Here is a 25,758-nt window from a genome sequence, read left to right as displayed (position 1 = left end):
ACACTGACGGCTTAGGCTGATCTGTCTACACTCTAGCTACACGGACAAGGCTGTTTACATTCTGGTTTCCTGGACAGGCCTGTCTGAACTCTGGCTGCCCAGACAGACCAGTCTGCACTTTGACAGCCTCTATTAGTCCAATAAAGAGATGCTGGCTGGAGTATGGTTGCTGAGCCCACAAGACTTGAAAAACAAAATACCTTTATTTAGCTATCACTGAATTTGCAAACACAGAAAGGAATAGAAAATCTAAGTCCACTCTATCACGCAGGCTTTTGGGGAGTGCTGACCTCAGGGCCACGTGGGCAGCTTGACTGTAGCATCCCAGTGAGTCTGCCTCCCCAGTCCCAGCTGGCCCACCTGTCCAGGGACAGGCTAGCCCAGACTGATGACATCCCTGTCTCCATGTTGGGGGCGATCTGTGAGAGGTAACAGGACACGTGGAAGGCAGCAGGTCTTGGCCTTGGACTGGGCCCATCCCTGGGGAGAGCTGTTTGTCTGAGGCCACGTGTTATGGGGCAGGGTGGGGGCTGGCCTGGGCTGGGACACAGTTGGGGCAGAACCAGGACATTGTTACATCTTCGTAAACTGAAAACAGCGGGGCTCCTGGAGAGGGGCAGAGCCTCTCTATCTGGGCATCTGGCCCTGTAGGCATCCCTGTCCTCCAAGTGAAAGCCTTGAACTAGAGCTTGAACTTGAACTAGCCTTGTCCTGGCCCTGACAGTACTTGTTCTGAGACCTGGGGCAGGTGTTTTCAGCCCTCAGAGCCTCAACTCTGTATCTGGAAAGTAAGGACCATAATGTCTGTCTGCTGAAATGTCACAGCCAGGCTTGGGTGATGTTCCGTCACTGTCTGGCTGGGTTTCCCACATGCACTCTTGGCCCTCGCTGAGACTCCATGTTCTGTTGAGTGGAGCCCGTCTCTCAATTGTGTGCGCCTGGGCTCCATGCTCCTGAAAGTAGCGAGTTGAGATCCGGTCCCTGGCCCCTAACCCTGGATCTCTGCAGGCTCAGACATTGGTCTCAAGCTCACTGATCTCAATGGTACAGTGGTCCAGACTGGAGGTGGTTGGCTCCTCATCCTGTTCCACCTGGACAGGGACATGGTGGGGACAGGTGGGGCCCAGGGTCAGCTCTGAAGCCTCGGCCACACTCTTCACACAGCCATTCTGCTGGGTCGCCACAATCTCCTGGAGGCTCACAGGCTTGGTCTCGCAGGGCGGCAGTTTCTGGGGAAGGGAAACAGTCTTGGCAGCAGCAGGAGGGACTGAGGTTAGATACTAGGGAGGACTGAACCAGCAAAGGGCTGGGAACAACATGATTGGTTTTCCTACAGACATGCTGTGGAAACTTGATAGGTCACAGGGCCTCTCTGGGCTCTAGCTCCAAGCTGTCCTGCCACTTCCTGGGACTATCCTCGTTGAGGAGGACCCCTGACCCCCGGGGTCCAGTGAGGGAATGGGTGGCTCCCCGGCCTGGGCTTCAGCATCCTCCCCATGGAGTGGGGCAGCTTGGCCCACCTGGTTACTGAAGGAGCCCTGAGGACCACGAAGCCCTTAGCAGACGTACAAACACTGGCATTGTGGTTGGCAGGACACTAGGGCAGGCTCCCTGAAGGAGTGGACTCTGTTTACCACTGCTCTTCCTGTGTCTGGATCAGCACCGGCCACTGCGGGTGCTTAACTAATAGGTGTTAGGGAAATCTGTCACCCCTGGTGCCCATGAGGAGACCAAAGCCTGGAGGCATGGAGGGATCGGCTGAGGGCTGCCCAGCTGGTGGGTGGCTGATGTGGGGCCTTGCCTACCCAACCCCGGCTCCACCCCCAGGCCCTTGGGCATCTGCGCTGGGAGGGAGGCACTGTTCTCACCTCGGTGCCCAAGTCCTGAGCAAAGTCCTTCCGGCAGATATGGGCCATGATCCCGGCAGCCAGTGCATCACCCAGCACGTTAATCATGGTACGGAAACGGTCCCTAGTGGGACAGGGTGGGCGGTGAGCGGCGAGCAGGAGGCACTTTGCTGTAAGAGGAGCTGGAAGAGGGCAGTGCTCACCCCGGCAGCACCCACGGGATGGCTGCCAGGGCAAGCCGCAGCCAGGCACTTTCCTGGTCCTCCCTGCCCACCACCCCTTTGGTGGTGCTGAAGCGGGGGATGCGGGGCGGGCTTCTCGGGCACGTGACTGTGCAGTAGCTCAGGGCCTGTGCTAAGAAGGCCTAGGCTCGGTCTGATGCTCAGCTCCCACTCTTGAAATTCTTTAAAATTTTTGAACAAGTGATCCTACTTTTTCATTTTTGAAAGCTGGGCCCCACAAATTATATAGGTGGGCCGGTGTCAATAGTACTGTACCTGCACTGTGCCAAAGCACGGCGGTTCCCCAGCCCACCCCGCGGGCCTGCTGCCCAAGCGGCACCCCCACTCACAGAGCCCAGTCGACAGCGATGATGAGGGTGATGTCGTCTGTGGGAAGTCCCACCGAGGTAAGCACGATGACCATGGTGACGAGCCCGGCCTGGGGGATGCCAGCTGCCCCGATGCTGGCCGCGGTGGCAGTGATGCTGCAGGGGGTGCAGGGAGCGTTGTTGGGCCCTGGCCCCAAGGAAGGAGCCAGATTGCCAGGGCCTCTGGGGATGGCAACGTGGGGCAGGAGTTGTTAGGACTGTCACATCAAGAAGTTGTTGGGGCAGGGGGCATGTGTCCCCTCAAGGACCTGTGGTCCCAGAGGCCCCATCCTTGGCTTCAGCAGAACCTCCTGAGCAGTTAGTGGAAGTCCCTGTGTCTGGAGCCACTGCCTCTGTAAGTTTCTGGGAAGCTTCACAGAGACTCTGACTGTCCATCGGCAGAGATCTGCCCAGCCTCCCTTGGGGGCCTGGTCCCCAGGGTCAGACTTGTACCTCAGGCTGGCATGTGAGGCCTTCCCCTTGGCCTGCTCCCCTCACCCCAGCCCCCTTCCCTCAGCTCAAGAATCCTGAAGGCCTTTCCAATGCACCCTACCCCTAATACACACTGGGGTGTGAGGTGTCAGGAGTGTACCTGATGGTGATGATCTGGCCGAAATCCAGTTCATAGTTGTTGACCTGGGCAATGAAGATGGCAGCCACAGCCTCGTAGAGCGCAGTGCCATCCATGTTGATGGTCGCGCCCACGGGCAGCACAAAGCGGGCAATGCGCCGGTCAATGTGGTTGTTCTCCAGCAGGCACTTGAAGGTGATGGGCAGAGTGGCTGAGCTGTGGGCAGAGGGGCCAGTTTCTGCCGACCACCCTCCTTAGGATGGTCAGGGCCCCCAGGGTGCCCGCCAGCCAGGGAGGGATGCTCTCTCCACCCCCCAACCCCAGGCAGCTGGCCCATCTGGGTAGGGGGAGAACAGGCTGAAGGGGCTTTGAAAATGGTCACATGGCCAGACTTGCCCAGGCCCAGGGCCTCAGAGATCCCCCCCACCTCACCGATACAAACACAGGCCAGGAAGGCCATTACCACTAGCAGAGCACCTACTATGTGCCAGGCACCACACTTTACAAACTCTCATCTGATCCTCACAGCTTCCTGCGAGGGCAGGGCTTTGATCCATTTACAGATGTAGAAACTGAGGGAAGGAGGGGCTGACCCAGCATCTTAGGACCGTGCTGAGCTAGCAAGCAAGCGGAGACGGAGAGGCCAACACAGGGCTCTGGGCCAGACGCCTTGGGGCCAGATTCCAGCCTCCCACTAGCCGAGTGGCCCTGGCACCTCCTTAGTATCCTTGTCCCAAACAGCACGTCCATTGCAGAGCCAGTAGGAGGAGTCAACGGGCGACAGTTAGAACAGCGTCTGGCACGTCACAGGCGCTTGTCAGTGGTGCTCTTATTGTTACTGTGTTTGTCACCGGAGCTCCCAGTGGCAGTGTCGGGACTGAAACCCAGGTTAGTGTGGCCCCAGAGCCCTTCCTCTCCCACAGGCCCTTGCCTGGGAAGCCCACTTCCACTTGCCAGAGGCCCTCCTGGGCCCCGGGCGTGCTGCGCCCAGGGCTGTGGTTCCGCCAAGCGGGGAATGGTGAGGATGGCCGGCTCCGGCTGGGCTTGGCCAGCAGCACGGGGCCTGGCAGGTGCTTGGGGCTTTGTCTTTCCCTCTCTCCACCTCCCTCTGCCCCGGGTGGGGGTTCCCAGACAAGGCTTCTAGGGCTCTTCCTCGCTGGGGTTCTGCTCCTCCTGAGTCCTGCACGAAGGGCTTCTGCTGCCAAGGGTGGGTCATGTGGCTGCTGGGGAAGGGGGTCTGTGGTGGCCCTCATCCCATTTTACAGATTGGGGAGCTGAAGCCCAGGGAAGAGAGGGCAGTAAGGGATGGAGAGAAGAGCCAGGCCTTTGGTGCTAAAGACTTGGGCTCAAGTTTGGGCCACTTCCCCCACGTGGCACTTGGACACTCTGTGTGGGGAGAACCACTCTTTCTTCACAGGGTTAGATGCCCAGTAAGTGACCACCTCCTTCCTCCCCCTTGCTCAACAGCTGGGTTTGCATGACTCTGGGTCTTCTGCAGTCAGCTGCGGTCTGGGATCCTTGGGCAGGTGTTCCTTCACTAAGCCCAGACTGGCCTTAGTGGGTTATCTCAGTTCATCCCCACAGCAACCCTTTGTGGCAGAGGCTACATTGATCCCCAGTCCGTATATAAGGAAACTGATGCCCAGGGAGGTCAAGTGACTTGCCCACAGTCACATAGCTAGTGGGTAACAGAACCGTGATTCAAATTCCCACTGTCTGGAGACACTGGCAAAGTTGTGATGGGGAAACCTGCCAGTGTCCCAGTGACAGAAGACAGGCAAGGTCCCTAAACAGTACAGGGCCTGACTCCAGCAGAAGCACTGCATGGCAGCGACAGGTGACAGTGATTGCAGACTCATCACTCTTCAGCTCTCTCTGCCCCTGGTGCCTGGAAGCTGACCCTATGCAGACTGAGTGAACCCTGGGGAGGTGGGCAAGTTGGGGAGGGCTTTCTGCTATTCGGGCAGGTGGGGGCTGAAGCATTGCATTTTCAAGAATAGGTCTTGTTACCATAGCTACCGCCAAGTTTGTGAAGCAGGTCACGCTGACACATTTTGTGGTTCTGTGGGTATGGGCAAATGATGGCTGGAGAGAAGGACGGCATTCAGCCACAGCCTCCTCCCCCATCCTGCCTGCTGCCCAGGGCTACCTGGAGGAGGTGGCCAGCGCAATGAGCAGCGCCTGGAGGATGCCTCGGATGAAGACGATGGGGTTCTTTTTGGTGATGAAGAAGTAGAGCAGGGGCAGGATAAAGAGGCCATGGACCACCAGTCCGCACACCACCGTGACCGCGTAGAAGCCCAGCTTCTTTCCAACCGTCGTGGGATTGTCCATCTCCAGGATCTTGCCAGCGATGAGGAACACGATGCCAAAGGGGAAGTACCTGGAATTGGCCGGGCAACCAACTCAGTGCTGGGTAGCCAAAGATTCCAGGCGATCCTGGCACCACATCACTGCCTGGCCTGACCCCCCCTGAGCCTCCTAGGGCTCCTATGAGGACAGAATGAGACTGTGTATCAAGGTGCCCAGCACATGGTGTCACTAACACCACCTCAGCCAGCCCAGCCCAGCACAACCTCTCACCCCTCTGCCTTCCCCACTTTCAGGCCCACATTTCAGCCCAGCAATGCCACAGGCCCCTGGGTGACCTTGGCAGGCCTCTGCATTTCCCCATCTGACTGTGCAAGGTTGGACTAAAAGATTCCTAAGGTCCGAAATCTGAACCCAGGAGCAGCAGCTAGTTGTCACTTCCAGTGTTTCCTTTCTCCAAAAGCTGAGCTGATGAGGCCCCATGTGATGGGGAAACTGAGGACGGGAGAGCAGGCCCAGGCTTATTAGCTCTTAGCTCTCCTCCAGTGGGCCTGATGGGGCCAGAAGTGGCCGGCCCAGACCGGGGCTGGTCAGGGCTGGGACATCCAGGGGCATGCAGCCTCCCGTGCAGGTCTCTGCTCACTCCTGTGAGAGCAGAGGATGGGCCCATGGTGTCCCTCTGACTGCCCAGGGCAGAGCTGGCAGGGGGTGGGGTGGGTAGACAAGGACCCTGCCCCTGCCCCCCATGACCAGACTTACCACACAGCCACCGCCACGATCTTCATGACAGACTCATTGAGGCACTGGCAGAAGCTAACCAGGGGAGCCCCGCTATCACCCATGCGGCCCAGCATGATGCCTGCGGATGGGGGGAGAGGGACACAGCACATCACAAACGCCGCAGACCAGGGTGCAGACATGCCCACGCCCATGCACGCTGGTGGCCCGGCAGGGACGAGCTGCGGCATGCACAGATCTCAGCGCTTGGCAGGCATCCCAGCAGCTTTTGATGCACCGGCACCTCCCCTCCACTTCTCCTCTCCTTCTTCTCAGCCTCCAGGCTGGAGCGGGGGCAGTGACCTCCCCACAGGGTTCTCATCTAACCTGCTCTAACCCTGCTCCAACCAGATCAAGTGCCATCTTCTTAAGATAAAAATGCTCCCTGCAGACACCCCACACTGGCTTCCCTGAGCTTGTAGACCATAACCAAGCTCCCTGCGCTTCAGGTCCCTCTGATCTGACCCCACCTATGACTCCCACCTCCATCCTTCTTTCCCTTCCACACTAGGCTCAGGAAGCGCTGGCCTTTTTACATTTCTAGAGTTGGGCACACACGGGCGTGACACATGCTGACTTGGACACACGGACACACGGACACACACACAAATATACAACTAACATGTGGACAGTTACACGTGCTCAGTAGACAGTGAACTGAGTCAAAGGGTCTCAAAGGTTTCTTTCACTCTGCCAATTGCTAAGAGAGGGCAATGGCTGGGGAGGAGGAAGAAAGTCCAGGATTGGGAACAGATTTACAGATGGGCTGAAGGCACTTCCAAACACCTCCCTCTCACACACTCAGGTCTCTGAGGTCCTGGCCCCTCTGTGTGCCTGGCCTTTTGACCAAGATGATAAGAACTTCAGTATCCATCACCGTCCATCCATTCATCCATGAGTCTACCCATCTCTCCTGCAGACTTTACTGAGTACCTGTACAAGCCAGTCACGTGGTGGCTGTGGGGTAAATGGAGAACAAGGTCTGTCTCTGCTGGCAGGGAGTGGACACAGCTTCCTTGCAGGCATTAAACAGCCACACAATTGCATAACTGCCTCAGGCCGGACGTTTAAGGAGTGACACAGAGGACTTGACCAGTCTAGGGGGTCAGGGAGACTTTCCTGAGGATGTGCTGCTCATCCAGAGCCCCTCAAGGATGAGGAAGGTGCAGGGGCGAGGAAGGGGCAGGAGCAGCCCAGCTGGGGGAGGTGGGGAGGGACCTGACAGGCCGCATGCGCGGCGGAGGCGGGAAGTGAGCAGGACCAGAGGAGCAGGATGAGCTGGCCCAGCGCGGGGCTCTGCAGGCTGTTTGGACCCATCTCTGAGTGCAGTGGAGCCAGGGGAGGCTTTATGTGGGACTTTGTGACCTCGTGGGGAGGACACACCAGGACAGGGGACTCTTCAGGCAGCTTCTGCGGAAACCAGGTGAGAGATGACGACGGCCTTGGACCAGGCTGGGGGCAGCGGGCAGAAGGAAGCACACAGATTGGAGAGAGATTTCAGAGGCGGGCGTGCTGGGATTTGGAAGTGGGCTGAGGCAGAGGGCGAGGTAGAAACTGACCCCGGGTTCTGTGCCTGAGCAACCAGGAGGATGGGGAGGCTTTGCACTTGAGAAGAAAACCCTGCAAACAGCCAGGGAAGCCAGAGAGTCCCCCTGAGGCCCAGGCTGGTGCGGTGGGGAAGCTGATGCCAATTTTATAGTAAGAGTCATGATGACCCCTGGCCCGGCCCAGAAGGACAAGGTGGGGACTGACAAGCTAGATTGTCGTGGAGAGGTTAGGAATTCCTAGACTCCAAAGAATAAAAAAATATGTGTGGATGTCGGTGGTGGGGGGGGCAGTGAAGGCAGGGGCATATCCACAGGTTTTGTAGATTTTCTGAAGCTCACACAGTTTGGGGCCCTCTTGAAGAAAAAGAATACAAAATTTAAAAAAGGAAAAATGATACAGGCTTCCGCAGGGGCTGGTACAAGTTAAGCTTCACCAGTTTCTTGGTATGTAGCCTGTGATGGGACTTGGGGACCCAGAGAAGAGTAGCAAAGGGAAAGATGTGGTCAGGGGGCCCTGAGAAGTGGTCTGCAGAGAGAGGTGGCCAGTGAGAAGGCCTGCAGTTGAGGCTGGAGGGGAGGAGTGAGGACTTTAAATTAACAGCAGCTGGGAGGGGGCCAGAGGCGTGGTCTTCTCTGAGGGAGGGCTGACGCCCCTGGAGGCAAACAGAACACAAGGATGGGGAATTCTGAGTACGAAACATTAGCTCCAACCAGGAAGAGGGCTGGAGGCACCCCTTCCCCCAATGGAATGGAGGCTTGAGCCATTGGAAAGGAAAGGGAGGAGCCATCTGGAAGATGGGGAGACTCCAGGCTATTCAGGTTACTGGACACGGGGATGTGGGGAGGGGTAAATGCAAGGAGGCCAGGCTCCAGGGCACTGCCGGAGGGTGGGTGGCAGGTGGCACGTACCCATGGTGGCAGAGAAGATGACGATGCCCAACACATTCATGCCGTCGCTGGTGCCAGGCTCTGACTTATAAACGACCTCGGGTGGTGGGGTCAGGTCCAGGGCGAAGTTCTGCACACGAGAGCCATTCTCCTCCTGGACCCCGTAGATGAGGATCCGCCGGGGAGGGGCTTCCTCTGATGCCAGTTTGGGGGACTTGATGATGGGGGTGGTCTTGGTGCGGTACTGGTGGGTGACACCCCAATTAGGAATGAGTCAGAGCCAAGTGTTGTTATTAATATCAACAATAACAACAGTAATAACATCCTGGAAGCACATTTGCATCTGCTCATGAACTATTTGACAATAACCATGTGAAGCAGGCAGGACAGGGATTATTATCACTATTTCAGAAAAATAAAACTGCAATTGCTTCATCTGTCTACACACTACCCAGATACACCTCCCTCCATCCCTCCTTCCCTCTTCTGTCTGTGTACCATTATACTCACCCGGGCCGCTCTCTAACCATCCATCCATTTCCTACCTGAATAATCTACCTAGATAACCCTTCATTCACCTGTTCATCCCCTTTCAACCATCCATTATCCATCCACCTAGCAGCCAGCCAGGCCTGCCTTCCTCTGATGGAAATTTGGACTTTCAGTTTGAAAAGCTCAGCTCACCCTGAGCTCTCTTGATGAGATGAGGCCCCAGCTGGGAAGACTGAGTAGCTGAGTTGCCTACCTTTCCTCCCCAGCTCCCTGGGTCTTTTCCTGTCATTCCTCAGGTACTAGGAGCCCAAGCAAGTGGGTCTCCTATCCTCCCTACACCATAGCATCAATAAGGCAAGGCTTCTGTGCAATGGAAAAACCCAGAAAACTCATGGGACCTAAAGTTTCCGTGCTCAGTTCCCTTGTCTGTAAAATGGGGTCATAATGGTTATCTACCCTGTCAGGTTAAATAAGACAGTGTATGTAAAGTGCTGACAACAGTGCCCGGCACATGGTAAGCTTTCTGTAACCACTACTGCTAGTATTGCCATCACCACCATCATTATCATCAGCATCAGCATCATTCCAGTATTGAACAGTCTGTGCTAAGTGCTGGGTCTTGAAGGATGGGTAGGAGTTTGCCAAAAGATAAAGGGCATTCCAGGCAAGGATAAAGTAGAGCAGTGTTCTCTCTTTCTCTCTCACATCTTCAATAATTCCCCATCACTGTTGGAATAACATCCAAACTCCCTAGCCTAGTATTCAGGGCCCTTCATGACTTGGATATTTCATAGATGAAGACCCAGGAGGTTAGGAAAGATTCAGTGATTAGCTCAAGTTTTCACAGCTCCTTACTTCAGAGACTCTTCAACCCTCAGCCACCTCCTCTGTGTCTCCAGGCCCAATACAGGGCCCAGCACAGGGAAGAGGATCGGGAAATGCCTGTTGGATGGAGTCAACAAACTGGCTGACATTTTAGAAGAAGAAAAGAATCGGAAATTTTTAGAAGTGCAGACAAAGATTGGTGTACATGGTTGTTTACCATAATTTCTAAAAGAGGAAAACTTGGAAACCAACCAAAAGTGGAAATGGGGAAATAAATTGCAGCCCAGCCTTATAACATGCTATTACACCATTAGAAAATACTGTATTCTTAAGAAACATTTAATAACCATGGAAAGTGCTCATGATATAATGGGAGTGGGGAAAAAAGCAAGATGCACACTGTATATATACTATGATCCCAATTTTATTTTTTAAAAACATTTCGCAGAGGGGAAAAAAAAGAGACTAGAAACATACCTTCTACCACCACTATCAGCAGGTGCGGGAACTAGAGGTGATTGTTATTCTCTGCGCTATGTTTTTCAGTATTTTCCTAATATTTTACAGTGAGCATTATTACTATTTTTATTAGAGGGAAAGGATTACTTTAAAAAGATGGAGAAAGCAGGCTTAAAAGCAGACAGGTCTGGGATCCCTTGTTCCCTCCAGCTACTAGGCAAATCCTTTAATCCTTGTGAGCCTCCGTTTCCTCCTCCAGGACAGGGGCTGGCCCTACCTCGGGGCAGGGTGAATGTGAGGACTGAGAGAGATGGAGTTTGTGTGAGCACAGGTGTAAACAGAGCAGAGAGGGTACCCAGCTGGGGCTTCTCATAATTCTTCACGAAAAGTTGGAACCCAGGGCAGGGGTGTGGCCACAAGAAGCATTCAGGATCTAGGTCTTCCCACCTCCCCTCCCCTGGAGCATCCTGCTCCCCATGAGGCTGGGAGACTGATTGGGCAAACCTGCTATTTCCTGGCAAGGCCCGCTGGCTGTGCCTGCCCACCCCTCCACTGCCCAGGGACCCACTCACCTGTTTGAATGTGGCTTCCACCAGGTTGGCTGGGAACATGTTCCTGGGAAGAGAGTCAGCAACTGAAGAATTCCAGGGAACCAAAGAGGGAGCGCCCTTGGGGTTATCTGAACACCTCCCTGGCAGTGGCAGCTTTCCATGACCCAGCCCCACCTCCCTCTGCAGTCAGACCTCTTTCCACCACCCCCACCCCGACCCCCAGCCCTTAAAGTTCCAACACTAACTGCATACAATTCCCATGAGTGCTGCATACTTTTCCAGCTCCAGGCCTTTGTCCACATTGTTCCTTCAGCCTGAAATGCCCTTCCCACTTCTCTGGCTAACTCCTGCTCCAATCAAGCAGAGGCCAAGCTTTTCTGACTGCTCCAGGTCGACCCTGTGGCCTTTCCCCTGTGGGGCGCCTACACTCCAACGCAATGCCTGGTGGCACTGGCTCATGTGTCTGCCTCCCCCACAGACCAGCTTTCCTGAAGGCGGGACTTGGTCATTCACATTTTATCTGTGGCTCTCAACACAGAACCTGGCACATAAATGGGATCATTATTCTTATTCATATTGTTTTCATGAAGCTAAAGGAGGAGGAGGTCTTGTCCTATCAGAAATGAAAATACACTATAAAGATGTAACTGTCAAAACAGTGAGCTACTGACACAGCCGTCAACAGAAAGATCAATGCAGTGGAGCCTGTAGCGTGGAGACGGAACCTGGGACATCTAAGTATTTTGTATTTGATAGACGTTGCTGCACAAATCAGTAAATAAAGAAAGACTCATTCTAGAGAACTGCACAGCTGACCAACTATTCAGAATGCTAAAAGCTAGAGCCTTATGTACACTTTGTTCCAAAATAAATCCCAGATGGGTTAAAGAAACAAATAATTTTTAAAATGAAGCCTTAAAAAGCTAGAAGAAAATATAGGTTAATATTTCATCAGCTCTTAGAATATGGAAGGACTCTCTAAGAACAAAATGAGTAATTTTAAAAAATCAATAGATTTTACTTCATTAAAAATAAGAATTTCCTAAGTGCAACTTGGTATCCTGGAATTAGATTCTGGGACAGAAAAGGATACTAGTGGAAAACCTGGTGAAATCCAATGAAGCAATTTAGTTAATAGCCTTGTACTGATTTAATGTCTTAAATTTGACAAATGTGCTTGATGTAAGTTACTAACATCAGGCGAAGCTGGGGACTCTATGCAACTTTTCTGTAAACCTAAAATTACACCAAAATAAAAAGGTAAAAAAAAATTAAGATACTCGCTAAGACAGATTATAATACAAATAAAATAATAAAGCAAACAACAACATATATGACCAAATGTTATCGTTGTAAACGTTCAAAGAATTTTTACAAATCTTGGCCTCGTTGCGGTGTTCACTGTCTTTCTCGCTGGGACATTAGCTCTCTGGAGGACAGCGATCTCTGTTTTGTTCTCCGCCGTGTCCCCAGCACCTGGAAGAGTGCCCGGCACCTAACAGGCACTTACTATTTGCTGCATAAATAAATGGACTGTAAAAACATTAACACCTCAATAGAAAAATGATGGAACTTTATGACCGGGTAATTCACTTCTCAGAAGGAAAAACATAAGTAGCCAAAAAACCTTTTTGAAAATTTTCGGCTTCACTGATAAATTTTCACCTATCATACTAGTAAAGAATTTTTCAAATGACAATACACACCATCGAGGAGGCTTGGTGCTGTGGGCACCCTCACGTGGTTCTGGCAGCAAACTCTGTGTAAAGCAATTTGCAATTCCTATTGAGGTCTTTGCCTTTACACCCTGCTTTAGGAATCCATCCTGCATCTGAGATGCTAACAAGAACTTTTGTTCCCATGTTTGAACAGGCCACGTGCCTCGTGCTCACACTGCCTCCTCTGCCTGGATCCTCCTTTCCACTCAACTTGCCACTTGTTCTTGGCAAGTTTCTCTTTCAAGACTCGGCTCACACATACGCTGAGTTATATCCATGAATATGAGTGTGCATTCTTTCTCAACTTTACACCCCAGCAGCCACTGTTGGAAAGTTTTCACTGCTGCTAAAATGCAGGTTCAGTGTAAGCATAAGGCAGGAGGACGAGGGCTTAGAATGAGCTACCAAGGCAGAAAACTGGTAGAGAATGCTCACAGCTTCTACCCTGATTTCAGCTTCGTCCAAGGGGAGAGAAGAAGCAGGGTCAGGAGCTGAGACTGCAGAAGCTCACATGAGGCTCTTTTTCAGTGAGTTATGAGCAGATTTCTGCCACCAGAATAATAGCTGCCTGCAAGGGCTTTGGACATCAACGAGCAGACCCGAGGCTCATGCCAGGCCCACAGCCTGCCAGAGTGCGTGGCCTCTGGCCCGGGGCGCTCGTGACTGGAGTGGAGGAGGCCCACACTGCACCAAGTGGCAACGGTTTGAAGATGTCTTCTGGTTACAGTTTCAGCAGGTTCGAGTGACAAAGTGGTTTTTCTAATGAAACTTAGAGGGAAGGCTGCTTTAGCCTGAGCAGAAACCGAGAGCCATCAAAAGGTCAAATGTAAGAAACTGAATGAAACTTATACCTGGTACGTACATCTCTTTACAACATCCTTTAAAATGAGAATAATTTAAAATACATGCTATGGCTGGGATGGCTAGCTCTCTATCCAGTCTCCATTCTCTCTCCTTCCTCACTAACAGAAACCCAGGAACGTCATGGGGACCAAGAGGGCCAAGAGGGCCTTGTTGTCAAGCTGTTTGCCAGCTTCTCTTGCCAAAGGGGTGGCCAATGTGAAGTAAGTGGGAGTCACTGGGTTGTGTTTCCTGGAAAAATCTTGAAAAGATGCACATGCAGTCAGGACCCTTTGGTCCTTTCCTCCAGCTCTTTTCTTTCTGCCTGGAACCTGGACATAATAGCTGGAGCTTCAGCAACCTTATTGAACCATGTGACACACTGATGATAAAAGCCAAGTGCTAAATAAGTACAGCGAAGCAGGGAGGGGGAGGGAGCATGGGATCCTGAAGACTGTGAGCTGCTCACCTCTGGACTGCTTCTTTGGGAGAAAATGCAGGCCTTTACCTTAGCTTATGCCTGTGCCACTTCAAGTTTCTCTTAATTAGTAGCTGAAAGCAATTCCTGACTAATACATGTGCTTGGCTAATTATCAATGAACTTATCCTCAGATTTTGGTAAGGTATTATATTTTTGATTATGAAATGGGAAAATACACAACATTTTCTTTTGGCTTTTAAGACCCATGGGAAGCCTTCTTGTTTGCCCTATGAGGCCTGTGCTCCTGGTGGCAGTTTCACAAAATGCAGAACAAATGTGCCTGGGAGATAGGAATAGCCCAGCCCATTGGGTACACACACACTCTGCCCTGGGCCTCCCCGCACATCTCTTGGGACATGGCCACAGTCCACCTCACTATTTGCCAGTTCCCACTGTGACGGTTCCAAACTCACCCCAATCCCGTGTCCCCAACCCAAGCTCCAAAGGTGGGAATGGTTCCTTTCCACACACAGCTCCCGAGAGCGTCATCCAATCCCTGAGGGGGTAACTGGCAGCTACAAGTAGAGCCAAGTCATTACTTCATCTCTCTGGTGTGTTTGAAAGATTGGGAAAAAATGAAGGGGCCCAGCTCTTGTTGGTGTTCCGCTTGGGTTTTTTCCTGGGAGGCTGCGCTGTGAGCAGACGCCAGCTTTCTGGAGCCCCCGCTCGGAGCCCTGGGAAATGAACTCATGTCTTGGAGAGTCATCCAGGGACAGGGTCCATTGTGTTCCTCTGGAATCATCTTTGAGAGTTGGATGTAAATCTTCCCGCCCTGAGGGGTGCTGTAGGCCTTATTTCCCTGCTCGGTGGGACCCTTCATCTTTCTGACTTTTCATTAGTCACACCTGCCTCCAGTCCCCAGTTTCCAGTGTTCCTCTTCTATGTTCTTGTTCAGTTTTCAACATTTGGTAAGCAGCTGCTCTGGGCCAGAGCAAGGGTGAGGGGGCTGCTCGTACTCTCACTGCTGGGGTCCTCATTTTCTGCACAGCCTCTCAGAACGTCAGAGCTAGAAAAGGTCTCAGAGAGTGGCTGTCCAGGGCACCCGTCTCGTCTGTCTGTCCTAAGTTGGTGGACAGTAAGATGCAGGGAACTGTATGTTTCCCCTTTCCCTCCACCCCCCACTCCACCCCCAGCTCTTGGCACAGTATCTTTGCTCAGAGCAGTTACTGAATAAAGGTGGGCTGAGTGGAACAGAAGTGACTGTGCCTCCTCCCAGGGCATCCCCTTGCCTCTGGGCACATCCTGTCCACTCCACTCTACCCTACTCCAACCCATCCTTCCCCAGTTCACCGGCCTCCCCTTTCTCAAGTGTAACAGCCTGGAATCAAGGTCTTCAAGGTTGAGCTCTGCACTGTCCTCACAACTTCACCTCCCAGAACCCGCCTCCAGAACCCTCTGCTCCTGCCCAGCGGCCTCCTCACTGGCCTCTAGGCCTTTGTATTTCAGAACTACAGAACCAGAAGGGATCTTGAAAACCTCAGGGGAAACAGGCCCGGAGAGGTGGCTGCCTGCCCGGAGCCACACAGTGACCTATGGGCAGAGCTGAGCCCAGCTCGCTCATCTCCAAGGTCTGGGTTCCCTGCAGGAGCACGTGATCTCCCCTGCAGCCCCACTCTCTGACTAAGAAACGGTGACAGTGATGTCCAACCACCCAGCTTTGCAAAACAACTTGCCTCGGGGTTGAGAACGACTGAGGGGGAAAGACTTCAAACCAGAAGGATCAATTTTCACCACGTGAAAAGCAGCTGAGAGCAGGAACTCCTCCTGGAACATTTGACTCTGACACGTGTGTCAGATCCAGAGCCCTCAGCCCCCGAGCAGGGGAGGCCATGTGCGGAGGGCGGGGGCTCCCCAGCACCAACCCTCCTTCCACCACAACGAAAGGCTGTTTCGAATCATAGGCTCCAAGAAATGATGAGTCAGAGTCACCAAATCTTAGACATAGTGGATCTTAAAAATGAAAGCTTTTCGAGATTCCTCTCCCCTTGACTTCCAGGACATCTGTTTTCCTGGTTCTGCTCCTGCTCCATCAGCTCTGCCCAGCGCTCCAGGGTGGCTGTGGGCCGAGGTTTACCCCCAGCCTCCGCGCCGCATGCTCAGCTGTGCCAGCGTCTCTTCTCTGGGGGCTTCAAGCCCCAGCACTGCCGATGGCCTGCATCCTACTGGTGTACTCAGCAAACACTCTGCACCTCCTCTGCGTCAGGGGCTGTTCTAGGCTCTGGGATATGGTGGGGTGATTGCTAAAGCTCTGGCCTGGAGCATATTTTATTCCAGTCAGGGAGACAGAAAAAGAAATAGAGAAATAAACAGACAGGATGTCAGGTAGCCATACAAGCATGAGGAGAGAGAGTGACGGAGGCTGGGAGGCCCCTTGGGAGAGGGGAGGAGCCACACATGCTCCACAGGACGGGCCCTCCCTGCAGAGGCAGCCATGAGGATAAGACACCGAGGTGGGACCCTCCGATGACATCTGGGGAGATGCATGGAGGCCCGTGTGGCTGGAGCCAGGGGAGGAAGAGGTGGAGCAGAGGTCAGATACAGACACGTGTGTGGCCGGGGCATCAGGAAGAGTCTGTAGGTCATGGTGAACACTGCGGATGGGTTGTGCAGGTTTTTTTTTAAAGGACCCCTCTGGCTGTTGTGCTGAGACCAGTCTGTAGGGAAGCAGAGAGAAAACAGGTGACCATGTTGGACCCTCGAGTGAGAGGAGATTGTGGTCTAAGCGATGGTGGGAGTGAGGGGGAAAGAAGGGGCAAGGTTTGGAATACAGTTTTGAAGGTAGAGCTGACAAATTGGATGCAGGATATGAGAGAATGAGAAATATCAGACTAAGATGGGCAGGACTGAAGAAAGGGCAGATTTATGGAGAAAAGCAAAAGTTTACCTTTGGATGAGTTAATTTTGAGATGCCTTTGGACAAGTGTATGTAACAATCTGGAGTGCATGGGGGAGGTTTCCACCGGAAACAAAATTCGGAAGTGTCAGTGTACAGAAAGTATTCAACGCCATGGTGTGGGTGAAATCACCAGCAGCTACAACAGAGTCTGCCTGGGTCTCTCTGGCTCTATAACCCATGGGCAAGAACCGTACAATAGGAATAAAACTGCAAGTATTTTTGTGATCCTTATTTCATCACACATCTTAAAGGATAAAAAGAACTGGGAGAATGGAGAAAATGGAGGGAGTGGTAGCTTGTTCGCATTGATTGTGGACTAATGCATGCATTTGCTTTGTAACATTGCAGTCACCTCCCACCCTGAGTCTGGGCTTGGCCACATGACTTGCTTTGGCCAATAGGATGTTAGCGGACTTGACAAAAGCAGGAACTTGGTAAAACACTAGCAGGCTTCTATTTCCTCTCTTCTTCCTCTACCTTCATCGTAAGAATATGCCCAGGCTAGCTGTCTCTTGGAATCCTGTCACCATCATAAAATAAATCCAGGCTGGCCTGCTGGAAGATGAGACACCACCAGAACAGCTGGGTTATCTCTGCCAAGATCATCCTAGATCGGCTGTTCCCTACCTGCCTGCAGACACATGAGCTGAGCCCAGTCCAAATCAGCAGAACCTTCCAGCTGACCTGTAGATTTACGGTTGTTTTTGTAAGTCACTAGAGCTTTGGCTGGTTTGTTACACAGCAACAGCTAATAGCTACAGAGGGTGAGAGTTTCTTGAGAGAGAGACAGAGAGAAACAGAAAGAGAGAGAGATTGTATGCTGAGCATCTATCCCCATAAAGGAGTAAAGGAGTTCTTCTCCCTGACTTTATGCCAAGAGGACCACTCAAAGACTGGCTGTGTCCCCTAGGATTTGAGGCATGTAGGGGCTAGTGCCTGACTCATGTCCAAAGGCCCTGGGAAAGGCCTGCACTGTGTGCTTCCCATGGGCCAGTGTGGCCCTTGCAGGAGGGACCCTGCCTAAGAGGATCACCTGTAGGGTGGGAATGGGGTGAAGTGACCCCAGCAGAGGAGTTGACCAGAGGTCAGGCCTGAGGAGGGCATTGCAAGCAGCCAGCTGCAGCAGGGAGTGCCTGATCAATGTGAGAGACACCAGCAATAGGGTGAGCTCCAAAGAACCCACAAAAGCACCCCTGAAGAAATACAGCCAGGCAGCACCTACCCCAGTGCACTCCACTACCAGCGAAGGAGGATCTTTTGAGCTCACTCCCGCTCCTCTTTCTGCTGCGCCAACCCCAGGGCTAGCAATAGGGGAGTAGGTGGAGTAAGAAAGAGAGAAATCTGTGACCTTCTTCCTGCTCCAAGTTTCCAAGTTTGCATCAGATGCAAAAGGCTAGGATAGGATTCATTTGGGGTGGGGGGCAGGTAATTAGGTTTCTTTATGTATGCTTTAATTAATTTCTTACTTTATTTTATTTTTTAGTGGAGGCACTGGAGATTGAGCCCAGGACCTTGTGCATGCTAAGCACACACTCTACCGCTGAGTTATACCCTCCCCCAGGACTCATTTTAAATTGGAAGAGTCTGGAGTTTTAATGTTAGACTGGACTGGATTACTTACAGCTGAAATTGGTGAGGAAATGAAAGGGACTAAAAGGAGTCTAGGGAGCAAGTTTAATGGGGGCTGTTGAACCCAATAAACTGTTTCCAGTGTGGTGCTTCCCAGGACTCTGTCCCAGCCCTGCTCTCCTCACCCACACGGTCCCGGGAGACCCCTCCGTCATCAGCTCACTATTTGCTGATCTCTCTACCTCTGTCTTCAGCTCAGACTCCCCCACAGGACTCAAATCCACTAGCCAACCATCAGCTGACATCTCCCCAGGGATGTCTGCACCTGCTCCAGCACTGTCTTCTGAATTGGTGACCACGCTGCTGTACACTCTGGTGCTCAGGCCAGAGACCTTCATGTCCTTGCTATCAGCACCACCACCTCCTCCACCCCTCCCTCATCTCACCATCTCCTGCTGATTTTTACCTCCTGAGCAGCCTTCAGTCTTTCTACTTCCCCCAGGTCCCTGGCCAGCACCCTGGCCCAGTCCTTGCCTTTGTCTTCTCCTCGGGCCATGCATCGCACTCTGATCCACCAGCACTCTGACAGACAGAGTGAGCCTCCTGAGTTGGACCTTGCCACTCCTGTGTTTAAAACCCATTTCCTGTAGCCTTTAGGATAAAACACAATTTGGGGCCTGGTTCCCAAGGCTCCTCGTGGTCTGGCCACAACCAACTTCTCCAGCAATGACTGTCCACTCCCCTCCTTACACTTCTTGCCCCAGTCACATTGAATGGGCCATGACTTTCTTCCACAATATTCCCTCCCAGCTAAGGGTCTTTGCACAGCTGTCATCTTCTTCGTGGTGCCCTTCCTGCCTCCCCGGTGCCCTCCCACTCACCCTGATGGGGACGGATGGTGCAGAGTGAGCCCAGCAGGAAGCATGGGGGCTGAGGGCTCAGAGAATGACCTCTGTGGCCAACCCCCTCATTACCGTGAGTGATCAAGAGCAGACCCTGAGCACCCTGTCCCCACACCTTCTCCTGCCCCCTGGTTGCCATGTGGGGCTGGGCTTGTGGAGCCAGCAGCCCCAGCCCAGGCATGGCATCTCCAGGCAGGGCGTCAGCAGGGAGGGTTACCGGATGAGGTCCAGCAGGGGGTCGGCTGAGCTCATAATGGGCTTCCCGCTCTGCTCCGTAGTCTCTTTCTGGGCCGCACCGCCTGGGTGGATGATGGAGACCATGATGATGCCCACGATAACTGCCACAAAGGTGGTCCACAGGTAATATGCCACAGTCAGGATGCCCAGGCGGCTGGAGGTCTTGGCATCCAGGGAGGCGAGGCCGGACATCAAGCTGGGAGAGTGACGCGGGTCAGGTCCATGGGCGACCGGCCAGGCGCTCAGGCGTACCCGCTCTCGCCCCCACCCCCCAGCCTGCCCCAGCACCCTCACAGCACTCCGGGGCAAGTGCAGGCCTGCGAATCCCCCCAACAATCCAGTCCCCACGGCTCCATCTAGCCTCTCTCTGCTCTGCTTCCCCCCACCCTGCCTACCGTCACCAGCCAAGCCCGTTCACACCTGGAGGCTTCCGGGAGCTCTCTCCTTTGTCTGGGGTGCTCTGAGCAGCTCCCTTCACTTACCCCCCAGGTAAAACCAAGCTCAGCATCACCTCTTTGGTGACATCTTCTTGGACTACCTGCCTCTTCACCAGAGTTAGGAACCCCTTCTGGGTCTCACACAGCCCCTGGCTGCCTCTGTCACAAACCTGGTTGTCACTGTCATCTGCTTCTCACATCAAACTGAGGACCTGTGAGAAGAGAGGCAGATCTGACTTCTCTGTGGGTCCCTAGTGCCTCATGAGCGCTGGGTGCTGCCACCAAGCAGGTGACTACTGCAAGCTTTAGAACGAACTGAGTGAGTGTGAGTGAGTGAGTTAGAGCCCTGGGCTGGGAGTTGGTGACCTGGGTCCTAGTCCTAGCTCTGCCCAATGGCCATGTGACCTCAGGCAAGCAGATCACTCCCTCGTCTTTGGGCCTCAGGATCCCCATCTATGAAATGGGGCCATGGTTAGATTTTCCCTGAGAGGAGCCACCCTGTGGCCATCTTGGGTTAGTGCCCGACCCAGGCTCCCCTCATGGGAGGCTGTGTGGAGGGGGCTTGGGGGTCTCTCTCCCCAACCCCTGTTGCCCTGCCCGGGCCCTCTGCCCACCAGAGCAGGTCAGCCCCAGAGCTACTCATTTCATGACTATTTGGGCGGGGGTGGTGTGGGGCAGGTGGGGAGTGAGAGATTAGTTAAGGAGATGATTGCACTTTGCTTTGCTGCCAAAAGGATTTTTCCCCAAAGCCCTTTCATTCTTTCAGATAAGGGAAATATTTGCCTGGTTTTAATCATGTAAACAAGAGCAGATAATCCCTCCCCATCCACACTCCTCTTATCATGAGGTTACATACAGGCAGCCTCCAGCTTCAGGGCTGAGCACAGAAACCTCTCCCCCACCCCAGGCTGTAACCACATCCTGTGAACACCCTGCTCTTCCCTGCTCACTGTAGCAAAGGCTCGCTCCTCTTTTAAGACATAATTTAAGGGTCCCCTTCTCCAGGAAGCCTTCCCTGACCACTAGGCAAGGGTAAAGCCCCTGTGCGGCTCTCTGCCCAGCCCCACCTCACTGAGCTGATATTTACTGGAAGTGCCTCCAGGGCTGGGCCTGGGTCTGACTTAATGCTGGGTCCACTGAGCCAGGCAGGGGCCCAGTTGAAGTGTGGTTTGCTGAATGAAGACGTGAATAAATGAATGAATGAGTCAATGTTTACAATCTCTATTCATCTCTGTCTGCCAGGACGCCATATGTTAGTGATGGGCTTAGGGTGGGTCTTAGACATAAATCCTAAAGGGCCCATAACGAGATTGTGTGGCCTGGGGAAATGGGGGGCCACCCTACAACATTATCCATGAGAGAGATTATCCCCAGAAGGGGGCCAGCACATCCACTCAGGGTCCGGCAGGCCTCTGACAACAAAAAAATCTCCCATAACCAAGTTCAACTACTTCAAGCCACAGGAAAGCCATGGCCCTGAGAGGATGCCTTGCTAGAAGTCACACAGGACACTAGAGGCCAGCTGGACCAGAACTCAGTCCCAAACTCCAGGCCTGTTCCCTTTTATCCATGTAGTTGTTCAGTTCTTTAGCACATGCCCACCCGGTGCCACGCCCTGTGCCCACAGGAAAAAATCAGAGTCAGTCCTCAACCTCAAGTAGCTCCTGGTCCAGCAGAGGGGTGGAGGAGGACATGGACTTGGACACTAGGACAGAAGTGGACTCAAGTAAACAGTGAACAAGGTGGATGCATCAGTAACATAAGGGAAGGGACAAGGACGTGCTCTCTGTATTCAGAGGAGGGAGGAGTCACTTCTAGCTACCTGGAGGAGGGGGCATTTGAGTTGGTTCTTAGGATGTGAGGTTCTTTGGAGATGGGGAAGATGTGCCAGGCAGTGGGACACCAGAAGCCAACAGGGAGGGCGAGAGGCTGGAAAGTTTGAGGACGTTTTGCTATTTACTGTGGCCAGTGCTTAGGTTATATTTGAGGTACAGTGATGTGTGGGGCAGAAAAGATAGACTGAACTCAGGAGTGTCAGCGGCCTTGAGTGCCAGGCCAAGGGGGACACAGGGGAGAGTGGGATCCAACACAACTCATCTCGCAGAATTTGCTGGATGTCTGAGAAGGGAGAACTAAGAATTCCTTAAATCTGAAAATATCAAAGTAAAGAAAATATATAGGGAGGGTCACTGAAGTGGTTTGTAAGAGCAAAAACCTGGGACCAACTTAAATCATCAGTGAAGACTAGAGTAAAAGTTATAGCATATCCATACAGTGGAGCTCTAAGCAGCCGTTAGAAGTGATGGTGTCGTTGGGAAGATGTTCCTATTTAGAGTTAAGTGGGGAAAACAAGATACAGGATAGTTTGTAGCTCTGTGGGGGCCCCCTGGTGCCCCTGTGACCTCTCTCTAGGTCTGCAGTCCAGTTAAACACAGTCCTGCTTGAGGGACTGTGCAGATGAGGAGTGCTGATGAAAATCAGATTTCAGAAAGGGGCAAAGGGCCCCTCGGAGGGCCTCTCTGAGGAAGAAGAGGTCTCACACGGGGGTGGTGCCCACGCAGGGACAGATGGGATGTGGTAAGGGAGGGAATGCAGGTTCTGGACATAGCTCTGGAAAGGAGAAGACTGATGGGTAAAATGGAAAGAATTCCATCACCTGAGACCCAAGCAGTTCTACTCTGGAACCTCGCTCCCAGCCCCCAAAATGGAAAGGGTTTTCCTACTGGCTGAAGTCAGAGGTGAGCAGCGGAGATGGGGCGGTTGGGGAGGAGTTGCTGAAAAGAGCTGACAGAGCAGACCCACCTCTCTCTGGGCTGGTGCCTGCAGCATCAGGGTGACTGCAGGTGATGGCGGAGGCCAAGGAGAACGGGAGCCAAGTGTGGGGAGGGCCTGGATTCCACCTGAGACAGCAGCCACTTCCAGAACTCACAGTAACAAGAAAGGAGGCTCAAGCTCCTTCCATTTGACTGGTGAGGGCTCCTGGAGGTCTCAGACTTCTGGGCCAAGCTGTCAGAGTGGACTTTCTGAGAACCTACAAGCCGGGGTAGGGGGTCTGCAGGGAATGTTAGGTCGTATGGACATTCACAAGAAAAAAGCTAGAACATTGAACAGTAGCTGTCTTTGGGTGGTATGAAATTTTCATTTTGTTTTTAATTTTTTTCCACATTCTCTATTATTTCTAGAATAAGCATGTCTTGCTTGTATGATAAAAAAAAAAAAAACAGCACTCCCAAGAGCCCAGCAGCCGTAGAAGCCACAATCTGTCTGGAGTTTAATTGTCCCTAAGCACTTGAACACCCACCTCTTTTGATTCTTAACGTTCTAAGTCGGCGCTGCCTTGCGGAATGCTAATGGGAGCCTTTTCTAGTAGTCACAGAAGGAAAGTCAAAAGAAGCCAGTGAAGTTCACTTTTGGTGAAATTAATTTTAATGATAATTTAACCCAGTATATCCAAAATATTACCATTTCAAATGTGCAATCAATATAAAAATGCTTAGAAAAACTGCTTCTGGTTTTAACATTTTAATTTAAATGAATTAAAAATAAAAAGTTCAGTTCCTCTGTTGTATTAGCCACATTTCAAGGGGTCATTAGTCACTTATGACTAGTGACAACCCTACTGGCTGAGCGGTTTGAGTTACAGGCGGGGAAAACAAAGGCCAAGGGATGGAGATAACTGGCCAAGCCACCCAGCTGGTGAGTAGAGTCAAGACTGGAACAGGGGTTTCGGAGTCCGCCTTGTGGGGTTTCCCCTCTCCCACAGTGGCTCTCCGTGGTACAGACCTGGTTTAACTCCTGTGGAAGAAAAATGTCCTCTGGTTTTGGCTGGCCGCGAATGTGATTCAGTCCATGTAACGGCTCTTTGGTTCCACATGACCCGCCCCATGGCTACAGCCCTCAGATTTGTGCTGCTGAGTCCCCCATCTCTGGAGGTATCCAAGTGGAACCTGGCTGGCCACCTGCTGGGGTGCTAGATCAAGGCTTCCAGAATGACTGGGAGATTCCATGAGGATGACTTCAAATGTTCCTACTGGCTCTGTGATTTATGGGGAGAGAAGATTAGGAAACCTTGCCTCCCTTACTCCCACGATGGCTGGGTGCTCCTGGGAGGCCCCCACATCCTCGAGGGCCCTGGGGAGGAGCTGCTGGAAGGCCAGGGGTCTGGGACTCCCTCCCAAGCCTTCTGGCCACCCCTAGGGCCCAGGGATTGTTGGTCAAGAGATTGCGGGAGCCGGCTGGGCTCCAGGGCAAGCCTGTTTCAATCTGGTAATTGCTCCACTTGCAGGGGTGGGGGAAGGGAGGCAGCAGCTGCCAGGCTCCTCAGGGAGGGAGGAAAAGGCTGCTTCCTGACCCTCTCCTGGTTCTCACACCAACCCCTGCGGTGAGTATTGCGACCCCTTGTGACACTGAGAGGCACCCACCGCTGCCTCCACCCCTCACTGTGGCGGGCAGGCAGGCTGCTGAGACTGCTGGGGGCCCCTCCCTATTTGCAGTCCTCAGTGGCTCCCCAGTTCCCTCAGGAACTGTCCACACTCCTTCATGGCTTTGGGTCACTCCCCTCCCCCTCACTAGCACTGCTCCAGCCACCCTGTTCTCCCTGCTGCTCCTTCAGCCACCTTTGCATTAGTTGTTCCTTCAGCCTGGAACTCTCTATTCCCCCACCCCCACCCCTCATACCTCCCTAACCCAACAAATTTCCAGTTGCCCTTTCCTAGGTCAGCTTAGATATCACTTCCTCCGGGAAGCCTTCCCTGATGTGTCCACCTCACCCATCTCCCTAAGGCACCTGGTGCTTCCCAGTTTGTTACAGGGCACTCTGTTGGCATGCTCACCCCTAAATCGTTGGGGCCCACCCAGCTCTGGCACACGGCGGGCTGGCAGGAAGGCGTGCTAAGTGCAGCAGTGAACACTGAAGGCCCCCAGTCCCCTTGCCTCACCCGCCTGCTGCTTCGGTCCTCTCCTGCTGCTCTCCAGTCTCCAGTCAGGCACCACCTCCCTTGGAAAGCCTCCCTGAGCCAGCCAGGCCAGGCAGCTCCCGTGGGCTCCTTCATGCATCCCTCTCTAGCTGGGAGCCCTGGGCAAGTTCCTGAGCCTCTGTGTGCCTCAGTTTCCACTGGAGGACAAAATGAGGATAATGGTGGTTTATTGTGAGCGCTAATCTAGGTTTAGATGAGTGCCGGCCTCATAGCAAGTATTCAACACATTCCAGTTATGAGCATCCACTCGGGGGTGTCATTGTCTGTTCTGTGACCACCGGCCCCAGCAGACTGTGAGCTCCTCCAGGGAAGGGCTGAATCTAGCTCAGCTCTACGTCCTCAGACCCCAGGGCCTCGCCTGGGTGCAGGTTTGTTGGTGTGTGTGTGATGTGAAGCCAAGGGGGAGTTCTAGACTAGACTGTGAAAAGGGATGAACTGTGAGCTCTGGTGACCAAGTGCACCTCCTGTGCATTCCCAGAGAAAAAGTCACCTGGACCAGCCAGGTTTAGGGGAATGCCCCTGGCACTGTATGTCTGTGTAACATTGGGGCAGTTGGCACTGGAACTTTTGGGAATTTGGGGGAATGATTATCATGAGCAGTGCCCTCTTCTGAGTGATGGGAACCTGACAGGGTCTCTGGAGTTGTACTCTGGGGCTCGGCCTTCAGCTCTCTCCTTCCTGGCCATTTTTGGCTTGGCCAAGGCTGCTGACAGCATGTGGATCAGATTTGTAGAGGACAGGAAACTGGGAGGAACAGCTCATCTGTTGGATGAGGGAGTTGGGAATAAGCAGACCCCAGCAGGCCGGGACCACAGGCCAGTTCTGACTGACATGATGAAAGTGAAC

The 25,758-nt window shown here is 53.0% G+C and overlaps 1 protein-coding gene across 1 annotated transcript in view; it reads right to left on the bottom strand.

Annotated features, from left to right (window-relative positions):
* Positions 1–244: 244 nt before the first annotated feature.
* SLC1A7 (solute carrier family 1 member 7) overlaps positions 245–25,758 on the bottom strand; it is a 44,070-nt gene continuing 18,556 nt past the window's right edge. The window contains exons 3-11 of the mRNA XM_006200502.4: positions 19,480–19,695; positions 10,878–10,920; positions 8,551–8,773; positions 6,077–6,176; positions 5,157–5,390; positions 3,029–3,223; positions 2,419–2,553; positions 1,869–1,971; positions 245–1,229 (exon numbers count right to left, since the gene is read on the bottom strand). Coding sequence (XP_006200564.2) covers positions 1,011–1,229; positions 1,869–1,971; positions 2,419–2,553; positions 3,029–3,223; positions 5,157–5,390; positions 6,077–6,176; positions 8,551–8,773; positions 10,878–10,920; positions 19,480–19,695 — 1,468 coding nt within the window. The 3' untranslated portion in view covers positions 245–1,010. The remainder of the gene's footprint in view (positions 1,230–1,868; positions 1,972–2,418; positions 2,554–3,028; positions 3,224–5,156; positions 5,391–6,076; positions 6,177–8,550; positions 8,774–10,877; positions 10,921–19,479; positions 19,696–25,758) is intronic.

The sequence above is a fragment of the Vicugna pacos genome, chromosome 13 (assembly GCF_048564905.1).
Source record: "Vicugna pacos chromosome 13, VicPac4, whole genome shotgun sequence".
Lineage (NCBI taxonomy): Eukaryota > Metazoa > Chordata > Mammalia > Artiodactyla > Camelidae > Vicugna > Vicugna pacos.
The sequence above is the reverse complement of the archived record's forward strand: the minus strand, read 5'-3'. Positions and strand labels throughout refer to the sequence as shown.